Source organism: Mycteria americana, chromosome 2 (assembly GCF_035582795.1).
Source record: "Mycteria americana isolate JAX WOST 10 ecotype Jacksonville Zoo and Gardens chromosome 2, USCA_MyAme_1.0, whole genome shotgun sequence".
NCBI classification, from domain to species: Eukaryota; Metazoa; Chordata; class Aves; order Ciconiiformes; family Ciconiidae; genus Mycteria; species Mycteria americana.
The window spans coordinates 36038156-36052718 of NC_134366.1; the positions used below are offsets into that span (position 1 = coordinate 36038156).

The window sequence follows — 14563 nt, forward strand, 5'->3', positions numbered from 1 at the left end:
GTTAACTGGATTGAACTGCAGGCCACATTCACAACTGTTTTCAAAGCTATGATTAAGAGGTTGAACCAAAGCAAAAAGATTCCCAATACATTGATGAAATGAAATTAAAAAGAAGCTTGACAAGTACCTTGTTTGAAGGAGTTTCCAAATAGGGATTTGAAATTCTTCTGGACAGGGTCTGTAAGACAATTTGGTAGAGCTTTAGTTTTGTTCTGGGTTTTGTATGGAAAAAAAGTAGCAGCAATCTAGGTCTTTTAGCTATTGAAATCTACATAAAAAGAATTTATCAAATCATCTGAGTAGTCTAAGAGAAGTCTCCAAATAATTTTTTTTTGCATCAGGAAAAAGGTTTGGTAAACTCAGTTCTGTTGTTTACTACATTTATTCTTGATCTGGAAAAGAAGATGAGCAATGAGGTGGCGAAGTCTGTAGACAACACACAATTATTTGGGTCAGGAAACCAGAAATGACAATGAAGAATTTAAAGATAAACCTAAAAAAAGCTAGGTGAAAAGACAGTATCACGATGAGCTCAACATTAAAAGCAGCATGTACTAGAGGGAGAAAATGTAATTACATGTGCTCTAATACCTCTTAAAGCAAACTTTATCAATTCAGTAAAGACACCTGAGGGTCAAAGAATACTTCTCAAGGAAGACCACTCTTCTAAATGAAATTCTTAACTGTAGTTAAAAAAAATATTAGGATAAACGAGGAATAAAATGGTGACCAGCACGGAGGTAACATTGCTCTAATGTACATCAGCATTATCTCTGCCATGCCACATGCTGCACTGGTAACAGCATCTCAAAAAGTGGACACTCCAATGTTAGAGGGGATTCAGGCAATAATAGTAGTAGGAATAATAAAGGATTTGGATAAATTTTAATATGAGAAGAGACAGAAAAGACTCTGACTATTTACCTTACAAAGGAGAGATTACAGGAGACATAATGCAATTATACAAGATAATGAAATGGCACAGAGAAAAGACAGACTTTCTGTGCTCTGTTTTATGTAACATGAGAATAACCGATCACTCAATGAAATTAGAGAGGATTGATATTTGAGGAGATAGAAAGGAAAATGACACGTAACTCTTCACAGCAGGGAAATGCAAATGCCAAAACCTTACCACTGATCAATAAAGACTGGGGATTTAAAGTTATAAAGTTAACAGTGAACCAGAACTCTGGAAAGCAAACAGAGACAGGATAAACATCTCTACGAGACTCAGGTTACCCCACCTTTACTCACCATGATACTTCCATATCTTGTCAGTGTTAAAAGACAAGATATTGCCCACTTGGATGCTTATTGGCAACTTCTATCTTATTACAAGCCACACAAGACACAAATAAACATTGCCTAAAAGAAGTCTGGAAGTGGAACAGAAGACATTGTGCAGGTGCACTGACAGCACAATGGGAGGATTGCGTGGTGCTCCCTCACATTATTCCAACTTGTAGGCAGCATAATTAATTCCTCGCTTTGAGAAGGATCCAATTCACACTTGGTATATTGTAATCATAAAAAAAAAAAAAACCATAATCCTTCACACCCTGTAAGAATTACAGAATCCATATTTCAGTAATGCCACCTGCTTTTTCCCCCCCTATATTCTTGTTACTGTATTTTTAGAAAGGGAAGTGACAAGGAACCACAGAACCATCTAACGCTGTTTACCCTTCCACGCTCATCACAAATGTTAGTGTAGTTTCTTGCATAACAGTCGCTCCATATGGAAATACTAGAACATAAAAGCTTAATTCCCCTCTCCCATACCCAACAAAGATGCCGTAAGAGTGCAACATTGCCTCAGATCCCACTTGCTCTTCCTAGCCGGCACGTCATTAACACCTCAGTTCTGCAGCGGCCCTACATACCACCACTTCACTTGGTTTCTGTCCAAGTCTTTCATTCAACAAGCCTCACTCACTGCAGGAGCTCGGTCAAAGCTTATACATCGATTTCCCCCTTCCTCGCTCCATTCCCAGGCTGGCGCTAACGACGTTATCGTCAGCAAGCTAATTCCAGCGATGCCGATGGGAACTACAGCCCCTGGCATTGCACTGGCCCAGTCCCTGGTATTCAGAGGATGGCTGAGCCTCAGCCCAGGAAAATACTGCTACTGCAGGGTGCAGTTACACGACAGGATAGAACCAAAGTCAGCAAAAAGGACAAATTTGGTGGCCTTCTACAATGAGGTTACAGCGTTGGTGGATAAGGGAAGAGCAACTGATGTCATCTACCTGGACTTGTGCAAAGCACTTCATACTGTCCCACATACATCCCTGTCTCTAAATTGGAGAGACATGGATTTGACGGGTGGACCACTCGGTGGGTAAGGAATTGGCTGGATGCTCACACTCAAAGAGTTGCAGTCAACAGCTCGATGTCCAAGTGGAGACCAGTGATGAATGGTGTCCCTCAGGGGTCTGGGACCAGAATTATTTAACATCTTTGTCCGGCACGTAGACAGTGGGACTGAGTGCACCCTCAGCAAGTTTGCCAATGACACCAAACTGAGTGGTGTGACTGAAACTCTAGAGGGAAGAGATGCCATCCAGAGGGACCTTGACAGGCTTGAGAGGCGGGTCTGTGTGAAACTCAAGAAGTTCAACAAGGTCAAGTGCAAGGTCCTGCGCATGGGTCGGGGCAATCCCAAGCACAGATACAGGCTGGGCAGAGAATGGATTGAGAGAAGCCCTGAGGAGAAGGACTTAGGGGTGTTGGTTGATGAGAAGCTCAATATGACCCGGCAATGTGCGCTTGCAGCTCAGAAAGCCAACTGTATCCTGGGCTGCATCAAAAGAAGCGTGACCAGCAGGTCGAGGGAGGTGATTCTCCCCCTCTACTCCACTCTCGTGAGACCCCACCTGGAGTACTGCGTCCAGCTCTGGGGCCCCCAACATAAGAAGGACAGGGACCTGTTGGAGCCAGTCCAGAGGAGGGCCACAAAGATGATCAGGGGGCTGGAGCTCCTCCCCTATGAGGACAGGCTGAGAGAGTTGGGGTTGTTTAACCTAGAGAAGAGAAGGCTGCAGGGAGACCTTATAGCAGCCTTCCAGTACCTGAAGGGGGCCTACAGGAAAGATGGGGAGGGACTGTTTATCAGGGAGTGTAGTGATAGGACAAGGGGTAACGGTTTTAAACTGAAAGAGGGTAGATACAGATTAGATATTAGGAAGAAATTCCAAGGAGTCTACAAAAGGTGACTGAGGCTGAAAACTAGTAGAGAAAAAAAAAATCTTCTCATTTATCCTTCAGACCACACCATGCTAGCTCTTGGAGCAGGGGAGAGAAAAGGAATTCACAGCCCTGAAATGGGTGAAGGGAAGACAGGCCAATGGCTTCTGTCGGTGGCAGCCTGAACCCGTATCAGCTTGGAGCAAGCATGAAAACATTGGAGGGCCCAGGAGAGTACATTTAGCCTGCCATGCAGGAATCTACACACATGAAATTTCTACAAATATAAGAAAATGGAAATTGCACAGGAGAAAATAAAACAAAAGTGGAAGTAGCATTCTAGAATAGAAAAAAATGATCTTTCTTGTTGATACTAGTGCAGTCTGTGTAATGTTGAAACACTCACTGCTGTTAGGCTGAAATTCATATCAAATTTTAGGAGTTTATGTCCTAGCTACCAAGCTAGATCCCTTTTCTTTTCCTTTGTTTTTTTTAACTTGCCTCAATAAATATTTAGTTAGCACAAAATGCCTTCATTTTGTGCCATTGAGCACACGTCTGTTCAGCAGACTCTACTTTGGCTGTTGGGGACAAACTGGGCAGTCCCCTTCCAGAGAGATGAAGAAGAGGGAGTGGATCAGGGGTCCAGGCTTTGTTTGAAACCCCCAACCTTCGGGCTGCTGTGTGGGGGAAGCACCACTCCTCCCTGAAGGTACCTGGTAAATATAGGCTGCTCCTCCCAAATAATTTTGACACACACACCCCAATTCAAAATACATTTGCAAATAACTCTTAGAATGAGCCAAAATGTGCTTTTAAAGCAAATTCATTAGTCATCAAGCAAACAACTCATCTATCATGAAAACTACCTTGGAACAGCTATTGCTGCCCATGCCACGTGCCGCTTTCCAGGCACTGCCACGCCAGTGTCCCCCTGTGCCTCTTCACCAGCTTGAGGAGAACCTTTGCCAAACCATGTGTCAGGGAGGAGATGGGGATGTGGGCAGCATGTATGGTCCTGGGACAAGAGACCACATGTGGAGCAGATCCAGAGCGCTGGAGGTCCTCCAGGAAGGCTCTTCCATCGTACATGAGTAGGTGTGCATAGGTGGCTTCAGCTTCCCTGCTGGGAATGCACGAATAAAGAGGCAGGGAGCTGGTGCCTTGGGCTGGGCGATCAGGAATGTGAAGTATAAACGTGGCACAGGGACGGCATCCTAGCTTGGGGACACGACTTGCATGTGACAGGAGAGGACAGTTGGGACAGGTGGCCCAGAAGAAGGTTTTGGAATAGGACTGCTAGGATCCAAATCTGAATACGCCACAGATAATTTAGTCTGAAATTGGGAAAAATTATAAAGGCATTTACTGTGGTGTTTAAAACCACTAGAAACACAGAGAGCAGAGCAATGGTGTTAAAAGAATGGGAGGATTAGAATAAAGTGACCAGCAAGTAATTTAAAACAACCAGAAGGAAATACTTATTTACAATCCATATGACCGGCTCATGGAATTATTAGCCAAAGAATCAAATACTCCAGCTAGATTTGTAAAAGCAGTAGCTAATTCAATGACTGATACTACTATGCAAGATCTATATCTAGGTTTAAATTCGTATTGCTTCAACTGGACAATTATTTTTAACAAGTTGAGAATCGCTGCCATTATTTAAAGCTAAGCATGCAAAGATATCGATGATAATACTTTATATATGCGCACAAACTGATTTTTGAAAGGTTTAGAAAGAAATTCCCCCATGACATACTACACAACAAGCAAAGCGTACTAATGAAGACACATTTTGGTCTCATTGGAAAGATCAAGCTGTATCTTCCTGTGAGATGCTGACTTAGTTCTTTACTCAGCAGAGTATTGAACTGGCTCCACTATAGCAACTCCCTGTGCATTTACTACAACCTGGTTAATGTTCTAATCAAGGGCTAAAGCTACTATAGAGAATGTTTTCAGTCATACCTCTTGGAGATACATTTAAATTTTCTCCTTGTTTTTAGGTCTGGGATTTTGCTTTGGCCTCATCTCAACTTCAGAGGATGACTCGCCTACAAGTTGCTTGTGCTTTGCCTCCTGCCCAAGCTGTTCCAACAACTGCTGATATTTCTGCCATTGCCAGCGCTGCGGTCGCAGTAGCATCAGCAATGCTCCATACATCTGCTAGCAATTTAATCACCATCGTGCTCAGAAAGTAACAAAGCAAGAGTGCCTGGAGCTCCAGTTCAACTGCTTTCCTCAGCTGGGATTTAGTACAGTGGTAGCAGCCAGCAACCTGTCTACACTAGAAGTCACGCCGTAACACTACAGAAGAGGCCACAGAAATTGTAGGAAAATAATAATTTCAAATATGGGACGCAAATGTTTTGCCTTTCTTCTAAGAGCTTCTGACATGCCTATGCAGTTAGCAAGAAAAAAAGCTTTGGCAAAAATAGGGAAGTAAGAAATTTTTTTATTAATCAGGATTATTCCTTTTCCTAAATCTTTTACAGCAGGATTTATATTAAAACTGAAAGAAACGAGAAAAGGCAGAATCTGGGTTCTTCCCCCTCGCAAATTATTTAAGCTTCCACTCCAAGTTTTTCAAATAACTAGGTTTTTAACTGGTTGCCTTACCAAAAATTGAGCATAATGCCACATTAAGAGTTTGCAATGCGCAATCAAACTTACCTGTTTTCAGTTTACAACACACTCATCAATATTTGTCTGTTTGATCAGGGCTGAATTTGCAAACATGCCCACGATCAACTCCACACTGCTGAGCAGTTCTAGGAACATTTTTGTGTACAAATATAAGAAAACAATTGTTCATAGTTTCAGGGCACTATCACTATGTCCCTAAAGAATTCAGTATAGCACTTGTGCATTCCAAATTGGATTACTCAGTATATTTAAAATTAAGCAAATGCTTCAGTGTCGTGCTCTATCAGGGCTTATTCCCTAAATATAAATAGCCTGAAAAAAAATCATCTCATTTTGAAATGCACATGGTGTAGCACAGACTACCTGGTAATGAGATTGTTTCTATTCCCTGACAGGGGGATTTCTGCAACTACTCAACACCTGAATCCTGAATTGGCTAATGTGACCACAAAGGAAATTATATATTCAGACAGATTTCCAACAAGCATTTAAGCATCCAAGCCTAAAATACACTTTCACAAGTATTCATGCTGGAAACTTCTCACGTTCCAACCATGAGAGACAGCGTACGGAAAAGGATCACAAATAAAGCTGAATCCAAATTCACTCTCAAAAACAATCATCTGTTTGTGCTCTTGTCTCTTTACTAATCATTCAACTTTAACAATACAGGGGCTCAGGAAAAATTAAAAAAATCCACCAGAGGTATTTACTTAATTTCCCTCAGGCTTCTCTCCCACTCCACGCACAAATCAAAAAGTAATTATTTTTTTCCTAGACAGATTTCTTTCTCTCATTACAAACCATGACAATGATAATGCCATAACAGGGACAGAAACTACTGCAACTGTTACAACTGATGGAAACCTGTGGGGTTTTTTTCTTCAAAAAGATTTGCTGGAATTGCTAAAAGCAAGTAGCTATAATAATTAGAGTTTCCACTCCAGCCCTGATCTGAACATGAATCCCGGAACGAAGCTGGGCTGTACCTGCCCAACACACCCTCCTCAACCTGCAACGCGAGAAGGCAGCACTTTCTGCAGGAGTAAATGCTCATTTATTCCCAGTGCTTACTCATGCCAGGCAAGGAGTGGGGGAAGGGAGAGAAAATTACTGCACAATTTGGCTTATCACTTTGCCACTTTCGAATTTTTGCATTTGACATCACCTGCTACTGTCAAAATGACAGGGGTTTTAAGCAGAAACAAGACACGGGTGCTGTGTTTAGAGGACGAAATGCTAGCGTTGTTTGAGGGCGGCTGGATAGAGGGAGTGTTGTCATGAATCCCAATCCGTTTCCATGTGGCAGCAGATTTTTCCTCGTGGTTGCTAAGGCACAGCAAGCAGAGTTGGTTGGGAAGCTAGCTGACTTTCAGCAGATATCATTCACATGAAACTGCAGAATATGCCTGACTTCCTGCCAAACAATATTCGTAACAAACAACCTTCCCCCACCGCTCCTCTTGAAACCCTCTGTCAGAATTCGTGGATAACGAAGAACAACCAATGGAACAGTTCTCTCCATTAGTATTTATTTAAGATTAAACATAAAATTCTTTATAAAGGATCTTCTTTATAAAGGAAAGATCTTCCCCTGATTATCTGAAACTTCGTATACTTAGGTGTAGCATAAAAGGGTCAAAAAGCTGTAAAAAGAGAAATCTGTATTCAGCAGAGCTTGCAATGTAGGGTTCCCAGGTGAGCCTGCAAAGCTCTCTGGAGAAACCCAAATGGGTCATTAGTGAAAGGAAACCAAAAGATATATTCCCACCTGTTTCCTGTATAAAAAGAACCTGCAATGAATCTGAATAAGTTATTTCACAAAACGAAAACCCACAACTCATGGTTCATTCTCGCCTCCCCCAAAACAGAAAGGGATCTGCAAAGAAAATGGTTGCTCTTTATAAAAAGACAAGCAGTGCTCTTTAGGTTTAAAGACTTATTTCTGAGACGACGACAGCCAGGAAAGCAATGCGTTTAGAAGCATTTCTGTATTTTGCAGTACCTACCAAACTAAATACGGCTCAATGGGTTTATGCTTCAAACAAAATTCTTTTTTAGTTAATCTGGCATAAGCCAGCCACTTTTAAAGTCTCCATAGCCTAGCAAGGAGTGTAATTTAGTGTGCAAGAGCAAATTTTGTTTGCAATGCCTTTTTCTTTACCCAAAAGAAGTTAAGAATAGAAAACAATATCACAGAAGACAATACGGCGGGACTGGCTCGTTGCTCTCCTCTCTCTTCCCCAGTCCTGGCATGGGAGAAAAGCCCTGGATAAATCCAGCTTCAGGAAGGCACCAACACAGGCCCGAACCTCCTCTGTCCGTATCCTGTGCCTCAAATAAAGCTGCGGCAGCCTGACAGAGAAGCCAACGCAGTTTGAGAGAAAGGGAGGAGTGGTGAACTGGCAGAGGGGGATGCCTGGGTTAGAGAAACTTTATGTTCCTTAAAAAAAGGAGACGGCCACTCTCCTGCTAATGATGTGTTTCCACGACCAGGTTACAGTACCACAAAACGAGGCGGCTGACAAGCAGGTCCTGTCCTCCCCCCCCCTCCTGCTTCACCTTCCCATCCCCACCACTCTCCTGCTTTGTGCTTCCACGCGTGTCTGTGAAGCCACGTCCTGAACCAAGCTGAAGGGCTGATAGGAACTGGCTCGTTAAATAACGATTCGTTTTAACCCAGATTATTGCCCTCCGCCGGGTCACTGGGGAGCCATACAAACACGATGGCTAGCAAGGCGAGCGGCAGGGGCACAGGCGAAAGCAGTGGGATGCGGAGGGAGGCAGGAAGGGACAGCTGTGCTCAGAGGAAGCACTTGTTTATGCTGGATTAAAACTATCCAAGGAATGATGGCATAAAATGCCTAATAAATCCTCAGTGTCTCTGCTCTGTCAACGTAAAAAGGAAGTTAACTATGCCCACAAAAAATGACAAGTCAAAATTCTAAAGGTGTCAGTAATGGGGAACCCCACCTCCCACCTTCACGTCCACATAAATGCATCCGTTTTAAGTAAAACAGAAATCCCATCTCATTTAACTCCATAGATCAATTGCAGACTGCATGGGCTACAGCCACAGTTTACAATACAGAAACAGAGCTTAAACAAGCTTTCTCTTCTCTTTCTTATAAAAACATTATGGACATTTTCAACTCATATGCTAATACAATGTTTGCAATAAGAGTTCATTAAATATGAAAAGAAGAAAGAATCAGAATTTTACTGCTTTTTTATCATGCTGTATATAACATTAAAATATGCAGAGTACACTTAATTGACTATTCGTGTTCCTTCATTAACCTAACTTTATTGCAGCATTTTGTGCTCTAGTTTGCCATTTCAGCCATACCTTTCCTGATGCTACCTTAAAAGCTTCCCAGTGCGTTTCACTCTTTCTGGCTGTCAGCAACATTTCACAAGAAAGCAGCATCCTCCCTTTTTTTCAGTAGAAAATGGGCACCGTACAGTCTGTCACCGTAAAAATTTAACAATATTGCTGCATTTATTTCTCTTTAAAACTCAGCACCTAATAAATACCCTTTTAGATGGTCTTTGTAATCTACCATCATGTTCCTGGCCATCAGCATCTGTTTTGGTTTTGATCTGGAGGGTAGCACACAAGAGCAGGTGGGTGGGGTTTTTTAGTGATTATTAAAATTTTATGCAACAATTAATATTTCTAATGATGCAAGTTATAATTTAATAATACATTATTTGGAGCTTTCAAAAGAATGCACACTGGATATTTCACACTATAATTAAAAAGATGTTCCCGGTGACAGGTTACCATTTCTTTTCAGATAGATCTAAATGAAGACATCAACAAAACGGTGAAGAGAGAGATCAGGAGTAGGAAAATGCGGATTGTCTGCACACTTAAAAGCTTTTCAAAGTACCTCTGTTGGCATATTTCTTGTGTTGCCAGCAAAATACCTTCTCATGACACATTTCCAAATAAAAAAAGAAAGCAGGATGGCACATCAACTTGGCAAAGCCGTTCCGCAAGCCAGGTAGCCTGAGTCACAAGCATGCATTACTGCAGTGCGCATGCCTGCAGGGCTACGATCTTATTGGCATCAGAGAGACGTGGTGGGATGGCTCTTACGACTGGAGTGTTGGAATGGAAGGAAACAGGCTCTTTAGGAGGGACAGGCAGGGGAGATGAGGAGGGGGTGTCACACTCTACATCAATGACCAGCTGGAGCGCATGGAGCTCTGCCTGGGGATGGATGAGGAGCCGACCGAGAGCTTATGGGTCAGGATTAAAGGGAGGGCAGGGACAGTGACATTATAGTGGGGGTCTGCTACAGGCCACGCAACCAGGAAGACTGAGCAGATGAGGCCTTCTATAGACAGGTAGGAGCAGCCTCATGTTCACAAGCCCTGGTCCTCATGGGGGACTTCAACCACCCCGATATCTGTTGGAGGGACAACACATAAGCAATCCAGGAGGTTCCTGTAATGCGTTGATGATAACTTCCTTCTCCAAGTGACAGAGGAGCCAACGAGGAGAGGTGCTATGCTGGACCTTGTTCTCACCAACAAGGAGGGGCTGGTGGCGAATGTGAAGCTCAAGGGCAGCCTTGGCTGCAGTGACCATGAAATGGTGGAGTTCAAGATCCTTAGGGCACCAAGGAGGGCGCACAGCAAGCTCACTACCCTGGACTTCAGGAGAGCAGACTGTGGCCTCCTCAGGGATCTGCTTGGTAGAGTACCATAGGATAAAGCCCTGGAAGGAAGAGGGGCCCAAGAAAGCTGGTTAATATTCAAGGATCACCTCCTCCAAGCTCAGGAGCAATGCATCCCAACAAAGAAGTCAGGCAAAAATGCCAGGAGGCCTGCATGGATGAACAAGGAGCTCCTGGACAAACCCAAACACAAAAAGGAAGCCTATCGAGAGTGGAAGCAAGGACAGGTAGCCTGGGAGGAATACAGAGAAATTGTCCAAGCAGCCAGGGATCAGGTTAGGAAAGCTAAAGCCCTGATAGAATTAAATCTGGCCAGGGGCATCAAGGGCAACAAGAAAAGCTTCTATAGGTACGTCGGTGATAAAAGGAAGACTAGGGAAAATGTGGGCCCTCTCTGGAAGGAAATGGGAGACCTGGTTACCCGGGATATGGAGAAGGCCGAGGTACTCAACAGCTTTTTTGCCTCAGCAAGTGCTCAAGCCACACCACCCAAGTCGCAGAAGGCAAAGGCAGGAACTGGGAGAATGAAGAATCACCCACTGTAGGAGAAGATCGGGTTCGAGACCATCTAAGGAACCTGAAGGTGCACAAGTCCATGGGACCTGATAAGATGCATCCACAGGTCCTGAGGCAACTGGTGGATTAAGTTGCTAAACCACTGTCCATCATATTTGACAAGTCGTGGCACTCCGCTGAAGTTCCCACTGACTGGAAAAGGGGAAACATAGCCCCCATTTTTAAAAAGGAGAAAAAGGAAGACCCAGGGAACTACAGGCCAGTCAGTCTCACTTCTGTGCCCAGCAAGATCATGGAGCAGATCCTCCTGGAAACTATGCTAAGGCACATGGAAAATAACAAGGTGATTGGTGACAGCCAACATGGCTTCACTAAGGGCAAATCATGCCTCACAAATTTGGTGGCCTTCTACAACAAGGTTACAGTGTTGATGGATAAGGGAAGAGCAACTGATGTCATCTACCTCGACTTGTGCAAAGCATTTGACACTGTTCCGCACAACATCCTTGTCTCTAAATTGGAGAGACATGGATTTGACAGGTGGACCACTTGGTGGATAAGGAATTGGCTGGATGGTCGCACTCAAAGAGTTGCAGTCAACAGCTCGATGTCCAAGTGGAGACCAGTGATGAAGTGTGTGTGAAGAGGTGTCCCTCAGGGGTCGGTATTGGGACCAGTGCTGTTTAACATCTTTGTCAGGGACATGGATAGTGGGATTGAGTGCACCCTCAGCAAGTTTGCCAATGACACCAAGTTGTGTGACACGGTCAACATGCTGGAGGGAAGGGATGCCATCCAGAGGGACCTTGACAGGCTTGAGAGGGGGGTCTGTGTGAAACTCATGAAGTTCAACAAGGTCAAGTGGATGGTCCTGCACATGGGTCAGGGCAATTCCAAGCACAAATACAGGCTGGGCAGAGAATGGATCGAGAGCAGCCCTGAGGAAAAGGACTTGGGGGTGTTGTTTGAAGAGAAGCTCAACATGTCCCGGCAATGTGCACTTGCAGCCCAGAAAGCCAACTGTATCCTGGGCTGCATCAAAAGAAGCGTGACCAGCAGGTCGAGGGAGGTGATTCTCCCCCTCTACTCCACTCTCGTGAGACCCCACCTGGAGTACTGCGTCCAGCTCTGGGGCCCCCAACATAAGAAGGACAGGGACCTGTTGGAGCCAGTCCAGAGGAGGGCCACAAAGATGATCAGAGGGCTGGAGCACATCTCCTATGAGGACAGGCTGAGAGAGTTGGGGTTGTTTAACCTAGAGAAGAGAAGGCTGCGGGAAGACCTTATAGCAGCCTTCCAGTACCTGAAGGGGGCCTACAGGAAAGATGGGGAGGGACTGTTTACAAGGGCATGTAGTGATAGGACAAGGGGTAATGGCTTTAAACTGAAAGAGGGTAGATTTAGATTAGATATAAGGAAGAAATTCTTCCCTGTGATGGAGGTGACGCACTGGAACAGGTTGCCCAGAGAAGTTGTGGATGCCCCATCCCTGGAAGTGTTCAAGGCCAGGTTGGATGGGGCTTTAAGCAACCTAGTCTAGTGGAAGGTGTCCCTACCCGTGGCAGGGGGGGTTGGAACTAGATGATCTTTAAGGTCCCTTCCAGCCCAAACCATTCTATGATTCTATGGTTAGTAAAGAGAAATTTCATGGAGAAATTGTGTGTCAAACACAAGAACTAATGCCCAGGATGTGCAATCTCCTTCCTGGAGTTTTCATAACTTGACCAGACAAGGCCCTGCACAACTGCTCTGGGTTTGAAGTTAGCCCTGCTCGGACCAGGGGCTGGATCAGACAACTTCCGCAAGGTCACTTCAAACCCAAATTATTCTTTAATTCTCTCCTGCTCCATCACTCCCAGACACAACTTAATTTTGCTCCTCCAACCTGTTGCATCAGGAATGGGAGAGAAAGTCAGTGGAGCTGCAGAGCAACCAGAAACACTTTTCTAGATGCACCATGTGTTTAAAAAAGGCTCTTAAAATCACATATATTCATGTTAGTCTTTCACCAAAACTTCTCCCAATCACATTAACCCAATGTGCCAGGTCTCAGCTGCTGTGGAGCTGATGCACCTCTGCTGTCAACATTACTGCAGATAATACTGGTGCCAGACCTCAACCTTCAGCAACCTACATTTGTCAGAGATTAAATATAATAAAAATTTTAAAGCAGACAATCAATTAAACAATTGATTCATCTCTACGTGTCACTACCAACCACCCATCATGTAGATGTAAGTTCAAATGCTCCCTCTCTGGTGTCAGGCAAAGTCAGCATGGTTAAGGACTTGATTTTCCCCAGTACAGGCTCAGGAGACTTCTTGTGAATTGCCCCCATGACCCTGCTGCAAGGATGCTCACCTCTGCCGCAAGAATTGTAACAAGCAGCAGAAGGGAAAAAATATCCAATATTGCTGCTGCTATTTCAGTGAACACAGATGCAGGAACAAGACTTCAAATATCAGTAAATATTCAGCAAATCAGTTGTGAATGATGCTGCCAATAAATAGCTAAAAATGTCAATACAAAGTATATATATTATTGAATAAGAAAATCCATGCAAATCTTAATTTATTCAGAAGCAATTTGCAAATAAAGAACCAGTTTTATAGATTTCAATAATGACAGTACATTTAATGTTTCAAGTACAAAAAGACAAAGTTAAAATTCAGTGCTTTGATTACGAATTATGAAAATACCTTGCAGTAAATTGCATCAGTTTAGTTTACTATTTGAAAAATGCATACATTTCTGGCAACCTTTTTTTTTTTTTTTTGTAGGAGCTGCACACAAATAGGCCATGAATTGCTTTACAAGTTGCAAAGGTATGTTTTTAATGTCCCTGTTCTTTAATGTCCCTGTTCTTTAATGTCCCTGCTCTCAGAGAGCTCCACTTTTACCCCTGCCTGCATAAAAGGTAGGTCACCCAATAATTTCCCAAACCTTATGCCTAGAAGCAGAGCACAGGTTTTGCTTTCAGGTACAAGACATGGAAATTCTTTACTCTTTGTTTCCAAGAAACTGATTTTCTGATTTTACAGAGACCAGATGACTTACTGGACAAAGCACCAGACTGTTCAACGTACCTCGGTTTTATTCCTGAAGCTGGTGTGGTCGCAACCTTCAGCAAGTCATTTCCCTTCCCATGCAATGGGAACAACCATGACCACTCTGCTCTGCAAAGCACTTTGAGACCTACTGGTAAAGATCAGCTATCAGCTAAGGGCTAGAAGCACCCAAGCTCTCTGCCACGTAGCCAGGGTAGCCCCACTCTAAGTTCAAATACCTATAGCACATTTAAAACACAACAAATCATGAATAAAACTGCCGACTTTTGCTTTTCTTGCTTCCGAGGTTTTCAGAGAGTGGGAGCGGCCTCCAAGGTGGGTGAACAAGCTCTGGTTAAAGAAGCTTGCATTACAGCCTTAACAGCTTGAGAATCTGCAGCACTGTTGTTTGTATTGGCAGCACTCCGTTATGAGACCTCTTGGGAACAATATTAATTTCACTGACAGTAG

At 43.7% G+C, this 14563-nt stretch overlaps 1 protein-coding gene across 1 annotated transcript in view; it reads right to left on the reverse strand.

Annotated features, from left to right (window-relative positions):
- The window catches only part of RAPGEF5 (Rap guanine nucleotide exchange factor 5), a 168669-nt gene that overhangs the window by 136277 nt on the left and 17829 nt on the right, over nucleotides 1-14563 (reverse strand). The window contains exon 2 of the mRNA XM_075492975.1: nucleotides 128-178. Coding sequence (XP_075349090.1) covers nucleotides 128-178 — 51 coding nt within the window. The remainder of the gene's footprint in view (nucleotides 1-127; nucleotides 179-14563) is intronic.